Source organism: Stegodyphus dumicola, chromosome 2 (assembly GCF_044657685.1).
Source record: "Stegodyphus dumicola isolate Sdum_Otavi_A_Nest chromosome 2, ASM4465768v1".
Taxonomy (NCBI): domain Eukaryota; kingdom Metazoa; phylum Arthropoda; class Arachnida; order Araneae; family Eresidae; genus Stegodyphus; species Stegodyphus dumicola.
Genome location: NC_140769.1, coordinates 144,012,394 through 144,027,538, shown reverse-complemented (window position 1 = coordinate 144,027,538; position 15,145 = coordinate 144,012,394). Strand labels below are relative to the sequence as shown.

At 33.8% G+C, this 15,145-nt stretch overlaps 1 protein-coding gene across 1 annotated transcript in view; it reads left to right on the top strand.

The window, feature by feature from the left end:
• Nucleotides 1-15,145, top strand: part of LOC118203236 (chymotrypsin-like elastase family member 2A) — a 39,767-nt gene that overhangs the window by 14,786 nt on the left and 9,836 nt on the right. Inside the window, exons 4-6 of the mRNA XM_085811174.1 lie at nucleotides 5,094-5,204; nucleotides 8,007-8,229; nucleotides 10,726-10,849. Of these exons, the coding sequence (XP_085667300.1) occupies nucleotides 5,094-5,204; nucleotides 8,007-8,229; nucleotides 10,726-10,849 (458 nt within the window). The remainder of the gene's footprint in view (nucleotides 1-5,093; nucleotides 5,205-8,006; nucleotides 8,230-10,725; nucleotides 10,850-15,145) is intronic.

The following is a 15,145-nucleotide window of genomic DNA, read 5'->3' as shown; positions in this document are numbered from 1 at the left end:
TGAAACGCGAAATCTTCCATTTAAAGTAAGCTGTTCAAAACGGGAAATGCAAACTGTAGAAATAAAAATCTCATGTAATTATCTCATTATTAAACGATTTCATGTGGAGAAATTTCCATTGATACATTAAAAAAAAATTAATGATTTAATACGCAGCTGTTCGTTTACTAAAGAGCATGGCCCATGCACAAGGCTTGGAATAAATATTTCTCTCTTATTTTCTGTTTTGCCAGAAGCTAAAAGTAAGAAATATCTCGTATAGTTTTCTTTGAGATGTTTATAGCATACCAGCATTGCTAGGGACAATGCATTTCTTCTTTCATGTATGGTTTTTCTGTATTAGGCAGTGTAGAGAGTTTTAGCAACCACGACAAGTTGCTTCATCTTGTGGCTTTGTAATACGTTAATCATTTTAGGTTGTGTTATCGTTTAAGTAAACTACCTGAAGCGGGTGAAGAAATATTTATTTCATTTTAAATTGACTTATTAGAAACTTATTATTGATTTATTGGTTAACAGTTAAGTGTCATTTGTTGACAATTAAGTGTTATTTGATGGCATTTAAGGCCGATAACTCGATAAAAATTTAACGTAACTCTATGACTTGCCGTATGGTTGAATATTAGGTTTAAATTCATAGCCATCACAGAAGGTTTAAAAGATATTTAGTCGAGCATTTTTTTCTAAAATGCTTTTTATAATATTGACTCCCAGATGGTGATTGCGAATGTGTCCGAAGCCATTTCTCAATGTGTGTCGCAAAATATGCAAATAGTTTTAAAATCATATCACTATAATAGACTTTCCAACCACAGCCATGTGAATAATCGGGCTATGAAAAATAATGATTGCAATCACAACATGAATAACAGCGATTGTCAAGGAAGTTAGAATAGAAAGAGGGAAAGTTCAACACAAACCGCAAATCTTGGCGGCCATGTTACTATTCTCGCTGTGACTTGTGCAAGGAAGTCTGTCATTGCAACATATTTTTTTTTCTTTTTGTCATCTTGTGTTGCATATGGATGCACAAAATCGATTTTCAAAAGATTTTTAGGATTACTTTTCACGCGTAAGTATTGGTTTTTATATGTAATCTGATAAATATGTTAAAAAATATCACAATGTCATGCTGTTTTCTTTCCAGATGTGGAAAAAAGGGACTAAGGGGTATCAGAAACCCCTATACAGTGGTACCTCGACATACGAGTTTAATTCGTTCCGTAACCTTCCTCGTATGTCAAATTGCTCGTATCTCAAAGCAATTTTCCCCATTGAAATTAATTGAAATGACATTAATCCGTTCCAGCTCCCAAAACACCACCTCAGTTGTTTTGTATGTGTGTGTGTTTGAATATTAAAGTGTTTTGAATATTAAAAATGTATTTACAAGAAGAAACATTTATTTATAAATAACAAATACACACTCTATAAAAGAATAATTAAAAGAAAATGTCAAGTGCTTACGGAAGCGCTTAATTTTAGTCACTGGTCTTCGCTCATTTTCACCTGCAGATCGTTTAAAAAACTGTCCAAAGAGTTTGTTTCTCCCTCCCTTTCAGGATATTGCGGAAATGACTTAGGCAAGTTTCGTTGAACAACTCCGATGCACGACTAGTTGCAACTTTTTCGGCGTGATTTTTATCCACGAACTCTACAACTTTCTCCCACATTCCCAAGATCTCCATTATATCTCATGTAAGGATAACCTCCACCATCTCTGGTTCCTCTTCAAAACTAATTTTTCGTTGAACCACCGTATGCTGCTGCGAATGTAGATCGTGGAACTCCTCGGTTGTCAGCTCCTGAGACTGTTCCTCGAACGAGTTCGTTCACTGTTAGGCGCTGCAAACGCCACCAACATGCGCGCGCATGTTGCGGTCGTGTGCAGCGGTGTAGTGTGCGATTCCTCATATCTCAAATCTTGCTCTCATCTCAAAGCAAAATATTGCTCGCTCGGCGGCTCGTATCTCAAAACACTCGTATATTAGGGCACTTGTATAACGAGGTACCACTGTACCGACAATGTTAAATTAGCCATTTTCGATGTACCTTTTCTCAAAATATGTTTTAGATACACGCTTAAAATTTTTTTGTGTAATTAAAGTATACCTATCTGATTATACTTAAATGAGCTTTTGAAACATTTTGAATTTTAGAGTAATTTACAAAATATTTTGTTAAGCATAGAAAATTTAGCACATTTCTTGCACAAAATTTTTTTTAAAACTTTTTTTCTTGGTTTATCACAAAAAGCTCATTTTAATAAATATTAGGAAACCTAATAAATATGCCGTAGAAATTTTAGATATCTGTGAGTAGTAGTTCCTGAGAAAAGATACATCGAGTATAGAAAAATCACGTTTGGAGAAAATGCGTTTCTATGTAAAAATCCTTATTTATCAAAGCATTCGATGACAAATTAAAACTAGATTTTTTACAGTTCTAATTTTCATAGAGATTAAAGAATGGTATTTTAAGAAAGATAAAAGTGTAGAGAATTTGAAAACGCAAAAATCTGAAATCACCATTTTTTAAAGATTTTTGGGTTCCAACACCTCTTATTAATAATCAAAATATATTTAATTCATTTTAATATTACTTTTTATAGCTAGTATCTTTGTTCCTTAACATACACTGAAGTGACAAAAGTCATGGGATAGCAATATGCAAATATACAGATGGCAGTAGTATCGCGTAGAAAATGTATAAATGCGAAGTGCTTTGGCAGGGCTTTCATTTGTGTTCAAGTTATTCATGTGAAGAGGCTTTGACGTGATTATGGCCGCACGACGAGAATTAACAGACTTTGAATGCGGAATGGTAGGTGGAGCTAGACGCATGGGTCATTCCATTTCGGATATCGTTAGGGAATTCAACATTCCGAGATCCACAGTCTCAAGAGTGTGCCGACAGTATCTAATTTCAGGCATAACATCCCACCATGGACAGCGCAGTGGCCGACCACCTGCACTTAACGACCGAGACCAGCGACGTCTGCGTAAAGTTGTCAATGTTCACAGACAAGCAACACTGCGTCAAATAACCGCAGAAATCAATGTGGGACGTACGAGGGACGTGTCCGATAGGACAGTGCGGGGAAATTTGTCTTCCTTGTGCTATGCCAGCAGAAGACCGACTCGAGTGCCTTTACTGACAGCACGACATCGCCTGCAGCGACTGAGCATATCGTGAGCATATCGGTTGATCCCTAAACGAATGGAAAACCGTGGCTTGGTCAGATGAGTGACGATTTCAGTTGGTAAGAGCTGATGGTAGGGTTCGAGTGTGGCGCAGACTCCAAGAAACCATGGACCCAAGTTGTCAACAATTCACTGTTCAAGCTGGTGGTGGTTCCATAATGGTCTGTTCGGTTTTTACATGGCATGGACTCGGTCCTCTGGTGCTACTGAACCGATCTTTGACTGGAAATGGATACCTTCAGCTACTTGGAGATCACTTACAGCCATTCATGGACTTCACATACTCAAACAACGATGGGATTTTTATGGATGGCAATGCGCCATGTCACCGGGCCACAATTGTTCGCGATTGGTTAGAAGAACATTCTGGATAATTCCAGCGAATGATCTGGATACCTAGATCGCCCGACATGAATCCCATCGAACATTTATGGGGCATAATCGAGAAGTCAGTTCGTGCCCAAAACCCTGCACCGTCAACACTTTCACAATTATGGACGTCTATAGAGGCAGCATGGCTCAATATTCCTGCAGGGGACTTCCAACGACTTGTTGAGTCCATGCCACGTCGAGTTGCTGCACTTCGCCGGGCAGAAGGAGGACCGACAAAATATTAGGAGGTATCCCATGACTTTTGTCACTTCAGTGTACAATGATTTATGCTAGGATTTAAACTGTATAATTGGAACGTTTTAGGTAATTCGTGTTATAATTTTCACGAAAAGTAAGAAATCAATTGTTACTAGTTTTATGAATTGTAAAGTTGTTAAATAAAGTAATGCTTTCCTTTATATATTAATTATTATTCATTTTTAAGTTTTGTGAACTTTTATGAATATAATTTGTGCATTTCCTCAAAATAATGTGTTTTTAAAAAAATTTGCATAAACTTACAAATTTCTGGATAGTATAGAAGTAAGTAAAATATTTACTCAATTAACATGTAGAAAGACGCATCCAAAAATTTATATAGGTATATTTCTGTAATTCAGCTTATTTCAAGGCAACTTCTTTGAGATTCATAAATATGAAACATGCATAAACTATAATAATTGAATTTACATAAATCAGTTCTATTTTATTAATATTTATTTTCTTGTTGCTATAAGGTTGTTGGTTCTGAAAAGGATCTATTTATAACTTTCATTTAAATGCAACCTGTGATTATTTTTTTAGATAATTATCTGCTAAATACGTGAATTTCTGTTTCAGTGTATTACAACTTAAAGCTGAAGTATTTAAGCATACTAAAATAAAATAACTTTCTTTCTTATCTCTTAATATGCTTTCCTTTTTACGGTTTGTATATGAAATGATTCTTTAATAAATCATGATAATATTGTGAATAAATCAGAAATATCACTTCTTAAAGGAAAAATTGGAAAGTAAACCCAACAGGTTGCTAATAAAACCTAAATTAATCCTTAAAATATGCAGAAACATCATCTTTAATGTTATTCGCATGCATTTAGATTTCGAACTATTTCTTAATAATTTTCTGTACATAATAAATTATGGAATCATCTTTATTACTTTAAAACAAAAATTTAGCAATAGCGAAGCATTTCATTACAAATTTAACATATTTTTACTGCAAAACACATGCACCTTTCACTGCCGTAATGCAATGTATTGGCAGAACAAACATGGGCGCCGTTTGTTAGGTAGGGTTTCATTCTCCGAAAGGGAAAGAAACTGCGAACCCTCACTACTTCTATTCTAACCTCCTTGGTGATTGCAGTCACATGAATAACACAACACAAGTAATTGGAGCATACGAAACAATAACAGTCACGTGGATAATAGTGATTGCAATTACAGTCACAGGAATAACTCATGAACTGGTAAAAATGTGTATGACTAGTAACTGATTTATTTTCTTCGCAACAGAGGAATGCCTTGCAAACCACATCGTGTGCAAGAATAGGAACTGTGTGCCTTTAAATAAGAAATGCGACGGTGCAGATGACTGTGAAGACGGTACAGATGAACAAAATTGCGGTAAACGAAAAAAAAAAAAAAAAATTATGATTTTCTAGTAAATATTTTAAAATATAAACGTTAACCAAAATTTCTACTTATTTTATATAATAGTTGAGTATTATATTTAAGTAGTTTTCTATTTCCGTCTTTCATTGAAAGCTCGTATTCGGATCTCGAAACGCAGCAATTTATTTTCCTATTAATTTGTAAATTATTAAAACATGAAAGATTATTCCATGTGAAATAAATTCCAAATTTTTTCCTTTCACTGCTGTTACAAAATAAGCAGAGACCATTTCAGATATGTGTTAGTGCTAACAAATATTTTAAATGATTTATATATACAAGATTATAAGATTTTAATGACTTTTATAGGCAAATATTTATTGCATTAGCAAGAAAAGTATGCATTTCCTTTACAATAACATTAAATTCTAAAGACTTTTTTACTTCCTTGTACGAAGTAAAGGAAGTATTGTAATTACGAAAAATTCCAGGTAGCATATAAACAATCTGTACCGCGTCACGTTTATGGGGAAAAATCCCTTCTCGTGATTGGATTTGGTTCCAATGACATAATTTCTTCTACGTTTAGGAACGCCTTGGCTTTGCTTGGACTCGAAGGTACACCTCCATACCGTTTGTTTACATTTTGATAGCAGTACCGAAAATATTATTACGTGCGTTGTATTTTTGTTGCTATGAGATCACACATCTTACAATACTGTAGTGTGGTGAACCTGATATGTAGAGACATTAGGTATTTTTTTAGAAGCAGGCAAGATGAAAAGTTAGCAACGCCTTCGCCGGCAATCGAACCACGGACCTCTGGAATACCGGCCCAGCGTGCAGAACCACTACACCAAGAAGGCACTCTAGGAAGGCGGGAGGAATACCTTATAAATATATATATATATAAAAAAAAAAGGTAGCAATTTTTTCCCTAGAGAGAAAAAGTATTATTTCTTCATGTGGTAGCTCCATAAATGTGCATTAATTGCAGAGATTTTTAATAAATGTGTTCTTAAATTAAAATCCTTCATATTTAAGGTGTAATTATTAATTCATTATTTCATGTTCCCTATGTACCATTCTCTGCAGATGCAATCTCCGAAAGCATGAGACAAGTCGGAAATCGCAAAAACGATGTTCGAAGCTAACATAGTACACAGTAAATTCACAATATTTATAATCAGTCTGAAAAAGTAAAATTTATTTTTGAAGTTGGACTAATATAGTAGATTTGGAAGAGAGAAATAGATATACGTATATTATAATATAGAGAAAAGAGATAAGTATTTTAAATTAAATAATATTATTTTGTGAATATTGCCCATTTTTTAATGTGTACCATCTTGTATACCTTTGCATAAAAATAGTGTTTGCCAGAGAAGGAAGTTTCTTTTCTTATACACGTGCATTAAATTCAGCGACAATGCTGAATGCACTTTCTTCTTTCATTTAAGGCAACAGAATATTAGAAATGTGAAAGACATGGACATTAACTTTGAACATCTGCAAAGGAAATATTTTCTGTAATGTGAAAGGAGAATGCAACAAAACTGCAATAATAATAATATACTTACTAGCACACAATGCCTTTACAGATGGATCGAGATCGTCGTGTTTTGGTTTTTGCACTAAATTCATGAACTCAGCTATTTATAAAATCTAAGCCCTTAAAGGTTGCTTCTGATATTAAAAGCATCTTTGAGAGATTTCATAACCTTATTATTCCATGAAACTGGAGGCCGCGTGCTGAACGCCGCAGATAAATGTCTTCGTTTCAAAGAAAACAAACGATAATTTTCCCGCTTCCGTGTCACTCATGCGCGTCATTCAACGGAAAAAAAAAAAAAAAAAACTTAAGAACCCCGCCTACATGTCATTACGCTAAGAAAAAATTATATCATCAGAAAGTATGTCCAATCATAAATACCGATTTTTCCCTATGCGCATGGCGCGGTATCGAATGCTTATATGCTTCCGGGTACCATATTTCAACAAAAATATCCATTTTAACCGCTATCAAATGCAATTTGGCGATGTTTTTGCTTGGCGTCTATACGTAAGAACATAATAAAGGACTCTTTTTCCGCCAAACGAATTATAAAACAGATTTAAACTGGATTCTAAAGAGATTTTTTTCGTGGCATCTATACGTGCGTACGTATATAGTAATTGAAGGATGTAGAATAATTGTAGAATTATCAAAAATTTAAAAGCTGTTTAAGTGCGGCTAAGCTTAATTTTTTTTTTTTTTTCATTTGAAATTCAGCAAAATAGTGCATTTGTTGCCAATCTAGAGAAACTATGCTTCCTAACAGCAAAGGTAACGTCTTCTTTTATTATTGCTAAATAAATCATGCTTAATCCATTCTGGAATTACCATTTAAGTTATTAAAGTATCCCATATATCGACTCAGCATAGCGTCCACAATAAATTCAGTTTCCACGCCTTCAGTGTGTTTTTGTCGAGTGAGACCAAAAGTGAACTTTCAGTTTTGTGCACCGAAAAGTTTGCCTTCTTGCCCGATGGCCGAATTGCTTGTATATAGAAACTGCAATTTAATTGTAAAAGTTGTTCTTTAAATTGTTTTAACTGTATTTATGTTTTATAGTTTTCTATATTTTTCAATTTTTAATAAAAATATTTGAGATTTTATGCATTTTTGCCTTGTCGCGAAGTAAGAACTGAATTAATTCAATGAGAAATAAATCTCTAATAAAATTGGAGGAAATAAGTTTAAATGAAATGCGTATAATTTAATACTTAAAGAAGCCATGTGGTGTACACATCAGATTTTTTTAAACTTTTAGGAAAACCTGTAATTACACCTGCAGATTGTGGCAATCCGCTTATTAAACCCAAGACGACTTACAGCAGTCCGGACCGTATAGTGGGCGGTGAGCCTGCCATTCCTCACAGTTGGCCTTGGCAAGTTTCGCTTCAGCAGTTTTACATCGAGCCCAATGCTCACTCATGTGGTGGAACTTTGATTAATTCGCAGTGGGTACTGACAGCCGCTCACTGCTTCAAATTGTAAGTACTCAGTGGTAATATATAATAGTTATTTAATTAATTTATCTAACCATTTCCTACGATTCTTAATACTTAATACCGTATATTTTCAAATATCAGTCAGCCCATTTATTAGCCGTTAGGTACGATTTTGTTACAAAAATTCAACTAAATTTGCAAACCTGTGCATGAGCCGAATTTTAATCGCTCAATGAAATCCATATATATATATATATATATATATATATATATATATATACATCACAAAAAGTGCGAGCAATCGGTGTTCAAAATGAGCTAGACCAATCTGATGAGGGGCAGAAGAATACCCATTAATCTTCAGCATACGCATCATTTGGCGCTTTGGAAATAACCTGGCAAAATATTGAGTTGGTATTTAGTTGTGGTAATCCAAGTGGTGTATGGTGGTGGTGTGGTGTATTTAATTATGGCAAAGCATACTAGGGCTATCTGCCTAAGTGGAGGGATGCCTTCGTGGAGGACTTTCTAAGGGAAACTGGCTCGTATACACGTTACACATGGGGAAAACCACGAAAACACCCATACAGCCAGCCCGTTCGCGGGATTCGAACCTCGGACCGAACTACCAGTGTTTTGGGCGGTAATCCAAGTAGTCTTATAAATATTTTGGAAATAACCTGCCGAATTTTATTCTAGTTTTCAACTGTGATAGCCTTTTCAAAGTAGTATTCTAGTAGCACTGTGGAAATAACCTAGCGAATTATATTGTGGTTCTCAACCCCCCCCCAGAAGTTGACTCAGCAAAATTCTTAGTAAGTACTGGCCAGGATCTGTACTCAGGCAGTCTCAATCACGGAGGTATATCACTCTTCACAGAACTAGAACCTACGTTTATTCGGGAGATAAGATTTAACAGAACTCCATCCTGGAGTTTTATAATTAAAGCCGACACTCGACCTTGAACTCTGGAATTAAGAATTAAAACTTAACTGTTCTTAACTAAAAAGATATAGCCGAAGCTATCAAAATTCTAACGGAGTTGGCCCCTTAACACTAATTGACTGCGAAGCTATTAAGGGCCTAAAGTACGACCGAGCGTAATTATAGCTTAAGAGAGAGTAGCCTAAAAATTTTTCCGGATTATAGATCATCAGTTTAAAGCTGGTAAGATTGCATGCAGAAATTATAAAATTAAAAATATGAAACCGTAATTTATGAAATAAAGAACAATTATGATCTAAAGGGTATCGAAATTAAAAAAAAAAAAAAAAAAAAAAAAAAAAAAAAAAAAAAAAAAGCTTAATATTTATTTGTTTACTTTATTAAACATTTCTTTTAATGTAAGTTGTTTCTTTTTTTATGTGATAATACATTCTCTTTAATTCTATAAACAAACATAATTTCTTGTTCAGTTACAAAGTTCGCTGTTCAAGTCCTATAATTGCTGTGTCGAGAATACCGACTAATTTGTCAATCGAAATTTTTTCGTTTTCGATAACCCCTGTCACTTTCTTCGCTATCGGAAGGGAATTATAATGACGAGGAATATGATTTAAATCATATCAAAGACGGAGTACATCGAAATCAAATAATACATTTAGTAAGGAATTATAAGCCAAATAAAATAAAAGCATATGCCCTGAAGATAAGGATAATGCTGACAGATCAACTTCCAATTCATTGCGCGGCGCGGCGTTAAAGATAAACAAACGTTAAAGTTTAGATAAACAAAGGATATGCCTTTATCCAATTTTTGCAGCAATTCCACTTTTTGTTTGATGGACATCGGAACATGCTTTCGCTTTGTAGATCCTTTGATAGCTCCAGAATCGGAAATTCTTTTTGACATAATCGAAAGTTCAAGCTTACTTTTATAAAATTGCTCTAACAGTCTGCAAAAAATAATAAGCCGGATCCAATTGGAAGATTAAGGAACAGCGCAATCTGCAACATTAACTGAATTAGATAATTTTAGCTTAGCTTATACCGTCCGTCATACATTAAACGCGCATTCGAAACCTATTTAGCGCACGCGCACACGCCTATTCGCAGCCGTAAAGGTCTTACGCGTATGTGTCAAGGCTACGCATGCGCAGAAAGTTTGTAGCTTTGAGGTCCGGATTATAGATCATTCCGGATTATGGGTGTCCGAATTAACGACTTTTGACTGTATAACACATTTAATATAACTGCCAAGAATTGCGCAATAAGTTTTATGGATGTAATGCACTATATGCACTTATGGATCAGACAATGCAAGTGGACTTGTGCTTTACTGCAAGACAACTTTTATATAAAGAAAGAAAATGTGAAATTAGTTGTGGAGTTTCATACACTCATAAAAATATGAATTTGTTCAGAATAAAATAAAATATAGGAAATTTATTCAGAATAGAGATATGTAGAGAATTTATTCAGAATAGAAACTATCAAAATAGAATTAACATTAATTTTTAATGTCTCTTTAGAAATCTTTTATTTAACAATTTATTTTAATTGTAAACATTAAATGATCACTCCTCCGTTTTTTAACAGCAATCCTGATCCTATGTACTATCGTATCCATATGGGCAGCCACCATAAATACAAAAAGGATAAGGGAGAGCAAATCCGTTACGCAGAAAGGATTATCGGATACCCTGATCTCGAAATGGACAAGGTGAGAATTTAATACGTTGATATCTTATAATATATACGTTAATATGCAATAGATGAGTCTAATACGGTTATTACATGTACTATAATATGCAGTAATATTTTTCTTTTGGGAACAACAAGAATAATATGAAGATTATACTCATATGTTTAAAAGTGTCGTAGGATACGCTGAAAAGTTCGTATCTCTAAGGAAATTACCGTATTAATGAAATTACAAGGAAAATTAATTTTGATGTTATGCTCTTTAATAAAAAAGTAAGACTGTGTAATTGAAACCTGACTAAAAATGAAAACTCAGAAAAGACTTAAATTTCATTGAAATTAAATTGTTCCATTTTTTTTTTTTTTTTTTTAACTTCCTTGTAAAGGAAGCATTGTAATCACGAAAAATTCCGGGTACCATATTTCAATGAAAATATCCATTCTGTCCGCTATCGATTGCAATTTAGCAATGTTTTTGCTTCACATCTGTACTTAGGGACAGAATAAAGGACTCTTTCCCCCCAAACGAATTATAAAACTGATTTTTAAAATAAGTTCATAAGATATTTTTCGTGGCTTCTGTACGTACATACGTATGTAGGTATGTATGTATTTTGCAAAACTCAAAAACGAGTAGCCTCAGAACGTTGAAATTTTGAATGTAGGACTGCTATAACGTGTAGATGTGCAACTCGTATTTTGGTTGCAATCGGCCGCAACAAACGTATATAAATATATGTATATATATATATACACCGCAACAAACGTGTGTATATATATATGTATATATAAATATACAAACAACAAACGTATATAAATATATGTATATATAAATATATGTATATATATAAATGTATGTATATAGTCCCGACGAGCTCCGGATTATCGATTTTTCCGGATTATAGATCATCAGTTTAAATCTGGTAAGATGGCATGCAGAAATTATAAAATTAAAAATATGAAACCGTAATTTATAAAATAATGAGCAATTATGATCTAAAGGGTATCAAAATTTACAAAAAAAAAAAAAAAAAAAAAAAGCTTAATATTTATTTGTTTACTTTATTAAACATTTCTTTCAACGCGCGCATGCGTAAAGCATACATTATGCATAGCCGAAATTAGAAAATTGCAACCAGAAAACTATTTGATTTGTATTCGTGATATTTATAATGACGAGGAATTTGATTTAAATCATATCAAAGACGGAGTACATCGAGATGAAATACTACATTTAATAAGGAATTATAAGCCGAATAAAATAAAAACATCTGCCCTGAAGATAACGATAGTGCTGACAGATCAACTTCCAGTTCATTGCGCGCCGCGTCCCCCCCCCCCCGCGCAGAGCACCGTGAAATTGATAAACAGATTTCGGAACGGTTAGATAAACAAAGGATATGCCTTTATCCATTTTTTGGAGCAATTTTTTGGAGCACTTTTTGTTTGATGGACATCGAAACATACTTTCGTTTTGTAGATCCTTTGGGAACTCCAGCATCGGAAATTCTATTTGACATAATCGAAAGTTCAAGCTTACTTTTATAAAATTGCTCTTACAGTCTGCAAAAAATAATAAGCCGGATCCAAGGAACAACGCAATCATCAACATTAACTGAAATAGATAATTAGATAATTTTAGCTTATACCGTCCGTTATGCATTAAACGCGCACGCAAAAACGTATTCTGCGCTTGTGCACACGGATATGCGCAGTTGTAAAAGTCTTACGCGCACGCGTAAACGCCTATGCGCATGTGTCAACGCGGCGCATGCGCAGAACGCTTTTAGCTTTGAATTACGGATTATAGATCATTCCGGATTATGGGTGTCCGAATTAACGACTTTTGACTGTATATATATATATATCCACTCTGTTAACCGGCTCAGTGATCTCAGTTTCTTTACTCTTATATGTTGGTAAATTGCGCATTTTTTGCATTAAAAATGACTGAATTATGTCGTTCTTACTTCCGGTTAAGGTTTTTATGCCTTTAGTTAACCTGCATGTTATAGTTGTAGAATTATCAACAATTTAAAAGTTGTTTAATTGCTGCTAAGCCTAATTTTTGTTTATCATAGCAGCCACATTTGCTTACATTTGAAACTTAGCAGAATAGTGGATTTGTTGCCAATCTAGACAAACTAAGCTTCGTAACAACAAAGATAACATCTCTTTTTATTATTGCGAATTAAATCATGCTTAATCCCTTTTGGAGTTAACATTTAAGTTATTAAATTACCCCTATATAGAATCAGCATAGCGTCCGCAACAAATTAAGGTTTTACGCCTTGTCTTTTTGCCGAGTGAGAATAAAAGTGACTTTTCAGTTTTGTGCACCGAAAAATTTGCCATCTTGCCCACTGGCCGAATTTCTTGTTTTTGTGTAGAAACTCTTCTTTTAATTGTAAAAATTGTTCTTCAAATTGTTTTAACTGTATTTATGTTTCATATTTTTCTATATTTTTCAATTTTTAATAAAAATATTTTGAGGTTTTATGTATTTTTGCCTTTTCGCGAAGTGAGAACTGAGTTAACTGAATGAGAAGTGTATCTTTAATGAAATTCGATGAAATAAGTTTAAATGAAATACAGGAAAAATGCGTATAATTTAATATTAACGTTAAAGGAATTCATGTCGTGTACACATCTGATTTTTTTTTTTTCGTGACATATTCCTTTCTTTTCACTTCCTTGGAAAAAATATGAACCAAAGGATAAAGCGGGTTGTTGAAAATAAGTACATACCGTGTTTTCTCGTGTTTTCCCCCTTTTTTATTAATTTTATTCTCTGAAAAACGAGAGAAAATTATGCCGATAATTTAATTTCCGAAGGACACGGTTATAGTAAGAACATATCAAATGAAATGCAGTTATAGATAAACCGAAGGCAACTATCATAATATTATTTCTTATAATATACATGTTAATCTGTTATAGAACCTACATTTTATGTAAAGAAAATATATGAAAATGCTTACACTTCACTAAGAATGCATAGTAATATTAACATACAATATCTAGTGAGATATCTTCATTACTACTTCCCTGTAACTTGAATCTCCGTTTTTATTGTGGTTTATGCTACTCCTTAGGCCTCCAATCATCCATAAATAATTACAGCAGGTGAATGTGAACTGTACGAAATCGCAGGTTCGTGTTTTCTTCGCTTGTGTGACGAATCGGTTCTTGTGTTAGGCTGGCATAAAGTTCAACGGTAAGGCAAGAAGGGTAAGGTTAGGCAGAAGAATGAAAACTCTTACCCTTAGATGGGTAAGGTTCGGCATGACATTCGCAAATAGTTTACGAGGGTTTGTCTTTGTTAGTTAGAGGAAAACAATCACTGCACGAATGAATCCATTTTAAAATTTAGGGGAACTCATTCTCTGAACGTTGTGAGGAAGGTTAATATCACGAGCATATTTTTTTAATTTTCAGAATCTGACTCTAAAATGTTAGGGGAAAAGATACGCGAGGAAATACGTAACTCAGAATAGTTCAAAATAATTATTCGCTTTTGAATAATTTCGGTATTTTTGAAATTTGAAAATGCAGAATGATCGGCGAATTTTAAATAAAATTCAAAATTAAAATTTTCTTTGGTTCTCCCATCGTCTAATCATATTAGACCAATTTTCGCAAGATTACAGCGATCTATGTTCTAAATCAGTGATTTCACAGCAGTATCGATGAGATATTTAAATTTGCTGAGATTCGGGCATGGCTGTGTTCGGAGGTTTTATTCTGTTTCTGGCCTAGTAGACAAGTCAGTAAACAGTACTGTGACATCATTGAAAGTTGAAATGCTGTGCAGAATAATTCTTTGAATTGAAAATAAATTATTGAATAAATATGTTGTTTCTCTCTGAATTTGAAACATTTTGACTCAGTTACATTAAGATTTCACATTATTAATCCCAAGGGGCAATTTGCCCTGAAGGAGTATTAATTTCGTTTTGGCATTTTGGCAAACGGCGAATCACTTTTCAAACTGTTGCCACCAAATACTAGAGCCCTGTGTTATATTAAAAAAAATTAAATAACGTATAATCTGCATAAATGTATGTATGTTTCTCGCATTGTGAAAAAATGACGGTATCATCAAAATTTGAATAACGTAATCTTCCATAGAACATGGGCATGTGGAAGCCCTAATTTGGAATTTGAAATTTGTTTTATTATCGATTTCATATTTTGTAACACTTCAACGAATTTTTGATTCACAAACTAAACGATTTCAAAGGCAACACCGTACGGAAAAGAACATTTTTACCTCCAGCGTTCGAGACTGTGTATCGGAAATTCTAAAGATAGG